The 10000-nt window shown below is 50.4% G+C and overlaps 1 protein-coding gene across 2 annotated transcripts in view; it reads left to right on the top strand.

The window, feature by feature from the left end:
• The first annotated feature begins 260 nt into the window (after positions 1 to 260).
• The window catches only part of LOC124047538 (growth arrest-specific protein 7-like), a 111385-nt gene continuing 101645 nt past the window's right edge, over positions 261 to 10000 (top strand). For both annotated transcript variants that reach the window (XM_046367849.1, XM_046367847.1), the window contains exon 1: positions 261 to 655. In XM_046367849.1, the coding sequence (XP_046223805.1) occupies positions 476 to 655 (180 nt within the window). In that variant the 5' untranslated portion in view covers positions 261 to 475. The remainder of the gene's footprint in view (positions 656 to 10000) is intronic.

Here is a 10000-nt window from a genome sequence, read left to right as displayed (position 1 = left end):
ATGAACTACGCGGACCAGACCCTGCTGCTCTTGCATTGATGTCTATGGGAGACCCACCCATTTAAGTAGATCGGAACCTTCACCATGTTTTTCAATGTTCAACAGCCTCTGTAGACATCTTTATTTATCCACCATCTTTGATAACTCACGTGCAAAAACACAAACGCGAGTACCGGGATATGTCTTATAAAAGCGCAATTGGAATTGAAGGAGCGCAGATTTGACTGTTGATTTCGCGAAAGGGAGTTCACACTAAATAGTGAATCTCCGGTAGGTACACACACTCAGAGAACATCAGCGCAGAGTTAAGGATTATATTGCCTAATGTTGGATTGTTGCCATTGATGCGCTAACTAATCAACATTACAAGTTATACAATAAATTATACTCTGAAAGAACTAAGTGATTCTCGAGGAAGGGGGTCAGTCTGTGTGAATCTAGGAGCGGACCCGACGTTTTCCCAGAGAAGATAACGATGTCTGGCTCTTATTGCAAAAGTTTATACTCCTTCAGCGGGGACCAACATCAGCAGGGTTTGACTTTCGAAGTGGGAGAAATCATAAGGATAGTTCATCCGTTGCCTGGCGGCTGGTGGGAAGGAGAGCTGGATGGAGTCAGGGGATGGTTCCCATCAAGTTATGTACAAGTCTTAGAGGTAAGTCGGAATGTCCACTCTCAGCAGGGCTTGATTCCCGAACGTGCACATAAGGCACTGAGGACTCCATGACTGCTCATTCCTGACACATTCCACTGGAATTCTCAGATCCCCTGCCCGTGTGCCTGTGTCTGTCTGTATGAGTACGCATGGCAGATCACTGACGAAACACGCTACTCTGTCACAGCCGGGTCAGGCACACACTGGTGCGGTATGCAGGTGAACACTGTAGGTCGTCATTGTAAATAAGATGTTGTTCTTAACTGACTTGCCTAGTTAAATAAATCATGAAAACATAAAAACACAGGGTTCAAAGGGGAGCACGAGAATCATTGGCAAAGGACAGTGTCTTGAATCAGGTTTTTAGCCAAGAACCACATCTTTCATGGTCAATCACCCACATGGGTGTATGCTCTTAAACACCAATGAGGAGATGGGAGAGGCGGGACTTGCAGCACCTCACGCTTCACAAATAAAAACACGTTTTATTTTAGCGTCTGGCTATGCAGACACACGCGAGCAGTGTGGGTGCAATGATTGAATAACATGAATGCATAAATGTATTTTGCAGTGCTCGGCATGCTACGCGAGTGGTGTGGTCAGCATCCACCATTGGACTCTGGAGCAGTGGAAATGCTTTCTCTGGAGTGATGAATCACGCTTCATCGTCTGGCATTGGAAGATGCCAGGAGAACACTGCCTGCCTCAATGCATAGTGCCAACTGTAAAGTTTGGTGGAGGAGGAATAGCAGTAGTGGGCTGTTTTTCATGGTTCAGGCTAGGCCCCTTAGTTCTAGTGAAGGGAAATCTTAATGCTTCAGCAAACAATGACATTCTAGATGATTCTATGCTTCCAACTTTGTGGGAACAGTTTGGGGAAGACCCTTTCCTGTTTAAGCATGTCAATGCCCCCTTGCACAAAGCGATGTCCATACAGAAAGGGTTGTTCGAGATCGGTTTGGAAGAACTTGACTGGCCTGCACAGAGCCCTGACCTCAACCCAATTGAACAGCTTTGGGATGAATTGGAACAGCGACTGCGAGCCAGGCCTAATTGCTCAATATCAGTGCCTGACCTCACTAATGCTCTTGTGACTGAATGGAAGCAAGTCCCTGCAGCAATGTTCCAACATCTAGTGGAAACCCTTCTCAGAAGAGTGGATGCTGTAATAGCAGAGGGGGGGGGGACAACTCCATATTAATGCCCATGATTTTGGAATGAGATGTTTGACAAGCAGGTGTCCACATACTTTTGCTCATGTAGTGTACGATAATATGACCCTCAACTACACGACTTGATCCATCAAATTTACTCTGAGGATTCAACCCTGTGGGAAGCTTCATGCATCATTGACCTCAGTGAGAAGACGGGGCCCTTTGCCGTCTGGTGGGGGGAAATGGGGCTGCTACAGGCTATATATCAGCAGCCTTTTCAAAACCTGGTTTGGCCTTTAGACACAGTCACTAACACGGGTATGGCAGAAGCACACTTTAAGAAAGCAGACATATTAAAGAAACTACGTTGTCATTGTAATAATGCCTTTATTAAGATGCCTATAGAGATGCTATGGATCCATTTCATGAACCTTTAATGATGTGTTTAGGACCTGTTATAACACGTTCATGAAAGGCTTATAGACCTGTAGTAAATGCATTATATCTATTTAGTCAAAGTAAATCTTTACCATACAGTCATATACATCCTATATTCAGACCAAGGTGTATTTAATGACAGAGTCAGAGGAATGTGTGCTTTCAGTCCTGGCGTAGTTTACTGTGCTTTCAGTCCTGGCGTAGTTTACTGTGCTCTCAGTCCTGGCGTAGTTTACTGTGCTTTCAGTCCTGGCGTAGTTTACTGTGCTCTCAGTCCTGGCGTAGTTTACTGTGCTCTCAGTCCTGGCGTAGTTTACTGTGCTCTCAGTCCTGGCGTAGTTTACTGTGCTCTCAGTCCTGGCGTAGTTTACTGTGCTCTCAGTCCTGGCGTAGTTTACTGTGCTCTCAGTCCTGGCGTAGTTTACTGTGCTCTCAGTCCTGGCGTAGTTTACTGTGCTCTCAGTCCTGGCGTAGTTTACTGTGCTCTCAGTCCTGGCGTAGTTTACTGTGCTCTCAGTCCTGGCGTAGTTTACTGTGCTCTCAGTCCTGGCGTAGTTTACTGTGCTCTCAGTCCTGGCGTAGTTTACTGTGCTCTCATCTACATCTGAGACACTTTTCAGTGTCGTCTTCAGCAGACGAAGCTTTGTTCTCCAAACATGCTTTTCTTCTTCTTCACACTCCGATGAATCATTCAACAGAAAACTTGTCATCAGGCCTGCTCAGATCCACACATCAGACCCTCAGATCCACACATCAGACCCTCAGATCCTCATATCAGACCCTCAGATCCACACAGTCCCCAGGAACCTCCTTGTGTAGATAGATACTGCCTTCATTTTAACAAACAAATCCTAATTTTATGACGAGATGTTCATAACAACTTTCACTTTCAGAGTTGAACCTTGTGCTGTTGTTATGGAAGCCGGAGAAGGTGTAATATAATTGGACCCTGGAGGCTCCTTTCAGATAAAGAGTACATGGAAGGGGATGATGGTGATGATAAGCTTCACGTATTCTGTTACTATGGCAGTGATCACTGAGTGAGGGATGACAGCTGTGTTTGATTGGGGAACTGTGTGCTTCCTTTTTACTTTCATTTCCCAGCTCACTGATTGGCCAGAGAGAGAGAGAGAGAGGAAACGTGGTTGTCATTTAAATCAAATCAAATCAAATCACATTTTATTGGTCGCATACACATGGTTAGCAGATGTTATTGCGAGTGTAGCGAAATGCTTGTGCTTCTAGTTCTGATCTACAGTTGAAGTCGGAAGTTTACAAACACCTTAGCCAAATACATTTAAACTCTTTTTTTCCACAATTCCTGTCATTTAATCTTAGTAAAAATCCCCTATTTTAGGTCCGTTAGGATCACCACTTTATTTTAAGAATGTGAAATGTCAGCATAATAGTAGAGATAATGATTTATTTCAGCTTTTATTTTTTTCATCACATTCACAGTGGGTCAGAAGTTTACATATACTCAATTAGTATTTGGTAGCATTGCCTTTAAATTGTTTAACTTTTGTCAAACATTTTGGGTAGCCTTCCATAAGTTTCCCACAATAAGTGAATTCTGGCCCATTCCTCCAGACAGAGCTGGTGTAACTGAGTCAGGTTTGTATGCCTCCTTGCTCATTCACGCTTTTTCAGTTCTGCCCACAAATTGTCTATAGGATTGAGGTCAGGGCTTTGTAATGGCCACTCCAATACCTTTACTTTGTTGCCCTTAAGCCATTTTGCCACAACTTTGGAAGTATGCTTTTGGTCATTGTCCATTTGGAAGACCCATTTGCGACCAAGCTTTAACTTCCTGACTGATGCCTTGAGATGTTGCTTCAATATATCCTCATCATTTTCCGACCTCATGATGCCATCTATTTTGTGAAGTGCACCAGTCCCTCCTGCAGCAAAGCACCCCCACAACATGATGCTGCCACCCCCGTGCTTCACGGTTGGGATGGTGTTCTTCGGCTTGCAAGCGTCCCCCTTTTTCCTCCAAACATAATGGTCATTATATCCAAACAGTTATATTTCTGTTTCATCAGACCAGAGGACATTTCTACAAAAAGTACGATCTTTGTCCCCATGTGCAGCTGCAAACCGTAGTCTGGCTTTTTTATGGCGGTTTTTGAGCAGTGGCTTCTTCCTTGCTGAGCGGCCTTTCAGGTTATGTCAATATAGGACTCGTTTTACTGTGGATATAGATACTTTTGTACCTGTTTCCTCCAGCATCTTCACACGGTCCTTTGCTGTTGTTCTGGGATTGATTTGCACTTTTACACCAAAGTACGTTCATCTCTAGGAGACAGAACGCGTCTCCTTCCTGAGCGGTATGACGGTTGCGTGTTTATACTTGCGTACTATTGTTTGTACAGATGAACGTGGTACCTTCAGGCATTTAGAAATTGCTCCCAAGGATGAACCAGACTTGTGGAGGTTTCCAATTTTCTTTGAGGTCTTGGTTGATTTCTTTTGATTTTCTCATGATGTCAAGCAAAGAGGCACTGTCACGTTCTGTCCATCGTTCGTATGTGTTTTCCTTGTTTTAGTGTTGGTCAGGACGTGAGCTGGGTGGGCATTCTATGTTGTGAGTTAGTCCATTCATCTAGCTGTAGAATCTAGATGAATGGACCAATCAGACGCACTGTTGTTGACTCACAGATGTCACCATGAGGACGCTGGTGGGAGGAGCTATAGGAGGACGGGCTCATTGGAATGGAGTCTACTGTGATTTATGTATATTTTATGTGTTTGACTCCGTTCCAAGAATTCCATTCCAGCCATTACAATGAGCCCATCCTCTTATAGCTCCTCCCACCAGCCTTCTCTGATCTCAACCAATAGAAATGGCTGTCTGAGGGACAAATCATTTGATTGGTTTTTGAAGAACAAGTGAAAGAGTCATTGAATGTTTTGTGGATCGTGGTTAGCTACATGTACAGCCGATTATCACTTTGGTGAGTTGGCAATGACAGACTATTATCCAAATACTAATTAGTCTCAATGCTAAACTAATCTCGCTTGGCACTTTTGTGTAATGTATTTTTCCTTTGCCTAATAGTCTTGGTCTAGCTCACTTTAGTAACCCACTGTCACGCACACACCCTCATCTCCAACACAAAAAGTCTAGTCTAGATGACAGCTGGCACTGGGCATGGAGGCCACAGGTCGAGTCTAGATGACAGCTGACACTGGGCATGGAGGCCACAGGTCTAGTCTAGATGACAGCTGGCACTGGGCATGGAGGCCACAGGTCTAGTCTAGATGACAGCTGGCACTGGGCATGGAGGCCACAGATCTAGTCTAGATGACAGCTGGCATGGGCATGGAGGCCACAGATCTAGTCTAGATGACAGCTGGCACTGGGCACTGGGCATGGAGGCCACAGATCTAGTCTAGATGACAGCTGGCACTGGGCACTGGGCATGGAGGCCACAGATCTAGTCTAGATGACAGCTGGCATGGGCATGGAGGCCACAGATCTAGTCTAGATGACAGCTGGCACTGGGCACTTGGCATGGAGGCCACAGATCTAGTCTAGTTGACAGCTGGCACTGGGCATGGAGGCCACAGGTCTAGTCTAGATGACAGCTGACACTGGGCATGGAGGCCACAGATCTAGTCTAGATGACAGCTGGCATGGGCACTGGGCATGGAGGCCACAGGTCTAGTCTAGATGACAGCTGGCACTGGGCATGGAGGCCACAGGTCTAGTCTAGATGACAGCTGGCACTGGGCACTGGGCATGGAGGCCACAGATCTAGTCTAGTTGACAGCTGGCACTGGGCATGGAGGCCACAGGTCTAGTCTAGATGACAGCTGACACTGGGCATGGAGGCCACAGATCTAGTCTAGATGACAGCTGGCGTGGGCACTGGGCATGGAGGCCACAGGTCTAGTCTAGATGACAGCTGACACTGGGCATGGAGGCCACAGGTCTAGTCTAGATGACAGCTGACATGGGCACTGGGCATGGAGGCCACAGGTCTAGTCTAGATGACAGCTGGCACTGGGCATGGAGGCCACAGGTCTAGTCGAGATGACAGCTGGCACTGGGCATGGAGGCCACAGGTCTAGTCTAGATGACAGCTGGCACTGGGCACTGGGCATTGGGCATGGAGGCCACAGGTCTAGTCTAGATGACAGCTGGCATGGGCACTGGGCATGGAGGCCACAGGTCTAGTCTAGATGACAGCTGGCAATGGGCATGGAGGCCACAGGTCTAGTCTAGATGACAGCTGGCACTGGGCATGGAGGCCACAGATCTAGTCTAGATGACAGCTGGCATGGGCATGGAGGCCACAGATCTAGTCTAGATGACAGCTGGCACTGGGCACTGGGCATGGAGGCCACAGATCTAGTCTAGTTGACAGCTGGCACTGGGCATGGAGGCCACAGGTCTAGTCTAGATGACAGCTGACACTGGGCATGGAGGCCACAGATCTAGTCTAGATGACAGCTGGCATGGGCACTGGGCATGGAGGCCACAGGTCTAGTCTAGATGACAGCTGGCACTGGGCATGGAGGCCACAGGTCTAGTCGAGATGACAGCTGGCACTGGGCATGGAGGCCACAGGTCTAGTCTAGATGACAGCTGGCACTGGGCACTGGGCATTGGGCATGGAGGCCACAGGTCTAGTCTAGATGACAGCTGGCATGGGCACTGGGCATGGAGGCCACAGGTCTAGTCTAGATGACAGCTGGCACTGGGCATGGAGGCCACAGGTCTAGTCGAGATGACAGCTGGCACTGGGCATGGAGGCCACAGGTCTATCTAGATGACTGGCACTGGGCATGGAGGCCATGACAGATGACAGCTGGCACTGGGCATTGGGCATGGAGGCCACAGGTCTAGTCTAGATGACAGCTGGCATGGGCACTGGGCATGGAGGCCACAGGTCTAGTCTAGATGACAGCTGGCATGGGCATTGGGCATGGAGGCCACAGGTCTAGTGTAGATGACAGCTGGCACTGGGCATGGAGGCCACAGATGGGATGACAGTTGGCACTGGGCATGGAGGCCACAGATCTAGTCTAGATGACAGCTGGCACGGGCATTGGGCATGGAGGCCACAGATCTAGTCTTGCTGGCACTGGGCATGGAGGCCACAGATCTAGTCTAGATGACAGCTGGCATGGGCACTGGGCATGGAGGCCACAGATCTATTCTAGATGACAGCTGGCACTGGGCATGGAGGCCACAGATCTAGTCTAGATGACAGTTGGCACTGGGCATGGAGGCCACAGATCTAGTCTAGATGACAGCTGGCACTGGGCATGGAGGCCACAGATCTAGTCTTGCTGGCACTGGGCATGGATGCCACAGATCTAATCTAGATGACAGCTGGCACTAGGCATGGAGGCCACAGGTCTAGTCTAGATGACAGCTGGCATGGGCACTGGGCATGGAGGCCACAGGTCTAGTGTAGATGACAGCTGGCATGGGCACTGGGCATGGAGGCCACAGGTCTAGTGTAGATGACAGCTGGCATGGGCACTGGGCATGGAGGCTACAGGTCTAGTCTAGATGACAGCTGGCACTGGGCATGGAGGCTGGGTCTATGGATGACAGCTGGCACTGGGCATGGAGGCCACAGGTCTAGTCTAGATGACAGCTGGCATGGGCACTGGGCATGGAGGCCACAGGTCTAGTGTAGATGACAGCTGGCACTGGGAACTGGGCATGGAGGCCACAGGTCTAGTCTAGATGACAGCTGGCACTGGGCACTGGGCATGGAGGCCACAGGTCTAGTCTAGATGACAGCTGGCACTGGGCATGGAGGCCACAGGTCTAGTCTAGATGACAGCTGGCACTGGGCACTGGGCATGGAGGCCACAGGTCTAGTCTAGATGACAGCTGACACTGGGCATGGAGGCCACAGGTCACTGATGACAGCATGGGCACTGGGCATGGAGGCCACAGGTCTAGTCTAGATGACAGCTGGCACTGGGCATGGAGGCCACAGGTCTAGTCGAGATGACAGCTGGCACTGGGCATGGAGGCCACAGGTCTAGTCTAGATGACAGCTGGCACTGGGCACTGGGCATTGGGCATGGAGGCCACAGATCTAGTCTAGATGACAGCTGGCACTGGGCACTGGGCATGGAGGCCACAGATCTAGTCTAGATGACAGCTGGCACTGGGCACTGGGCATGGAGGCCACAGATCTGGCAGCTGGCATGGGCATGGAGGCCACAGATCTAGTCTAGATGACAGCTGGCACTGGGCACTTGGCATGGAGGCCACAGATCTAGTCTAGTTGACAGCTGGCACTGGGCATGGAGGCCACAGGTCTAGTCTAGATGACAGCTGACACTGGGCATGGAGGCCACAGATCTAGTCTAGATGACAGCTGGCATGGGCACTGGGCATGGAGGCCACAGGTCTAGTCTAGATGACAGCTGACACTGGGCATGGAGGCCACAGGTCTAGTCTAGATGACAGCTGACATGGGCACTGGGCATGGAGGCCACAGGTCTAGTCTAGATGACAGCTGGCACTGGGCATGGAGGCCACAGGTCTAGTCGAGATGACAGCTGGCACTGGGCACTGGGCATGGAGGCCACAGATCTAGTCTAGTTGACAGCTGGCACTGGGCATGGAGGCCACAGGTCTAGTCTAGATGACAGCTGACACTGGGCATGGAGGCCACAGATCTAGTCTAGATGACAGCTGGCATGGGCACTGGGCATGGAGGCCACAGGTCTAGTCTAGATGACAGCTGACACTGGGCATGGAGGCCACAGGTCTAGTCTAGATGACAGCTGACATGGGCACTGGGCATGGAGGCCACAGGTCTAGTCTAGATGACAGCTGGCACTGGGCATGGAGGCCACAGGTCTAGTCGAGATGACAGCTGGCACTGGGCATGGAGGCCACAGGTCTAGTCTAGATGACAGCTGGCACTGGGCACTGGGCATTGGGCATGGAGGCCACAGGTCTAGTCTAGATGACAGCTGGCATGGGCACTGGGCATGGAGGCCACAGGTCTAGTCTAGATGACAGCTGGCAATGGGCATGGAGGCCACAGGTCTAGTCTAGATGACAGCTGGCACTGGGCATGGAGGCCACAGATCTAGTCTAGATGACAGCTGGCATGGGCATGGAGGCCACAGATCTAGTCTAGATGACAGCTGGCACTGGGCACTGGGCATGGAGGCCACAGATCTAGTCTAGTTGACAGCTGGCACTGGGCATGGAGGCCACAGGTCTAGTCTAGATGACAGCTGACACTGGGCATGGAGGCCACAGATCTAGTCTAGATGACAGCTGGCATGGGCACTGGGCATGGAGGCCACAGGTCTAGTCTAGATGACAGCTGGCACTGGGCATGGAGGCCACAGGTCTAGTCGAGATGACAGCTGGCACTGGGCATGGAGGCCACAGGTCTAGTCTAGATGACAGCTGGCACTGGGCACTGGGCATTGGGCATGGAGGCCACAGGTCTAGTCTAGATGACAGCTGGCATGGGCACTGGGCATGGAGGCCACAGGTCTAGTCTAGATGACAGCTGGCACTGGGCATGGAGGCCACAGGTCTAGTCGAGATGACAGCTGGCACTGGGCATGGAGGCCACAGGTCTAGTCGAGATGACAGCTGGCACTGGGCATGGAGGCCACAGGTCTAGTCGAGATGACAGCTGGCACTGGGCATTGGGCATGGAGGCCACAGGTCTAGTCTAGATGACAGCTGGCATGGGCACTGGGCATGGAGGCCACAGGTCTAGTCTAGATGACAGCTGGCATGGGCATT

This window comes from Oncorhynchus gorbuscha, linkage group LG11, assembly GCF_021184085.1.
Source record: "Oncorhynchus gorbuscha isolate QuinsamMale2020 ecotype Even-year linkage group LG11, OgorEven_v1.0, whole genome shotgun sequence".
Taxonomy (NCBI): Eukaryota; Metazoa; Chordata; class Actinopteri; order Salmoniformes; family Salmonidae; genus Oncorhynchus; species Oncorhynchus gorbuscha.
Note: the sequence above shows the minus strand (reverse complement) of the source record. Positions and strands in the feature narration are given on the sequence as shown.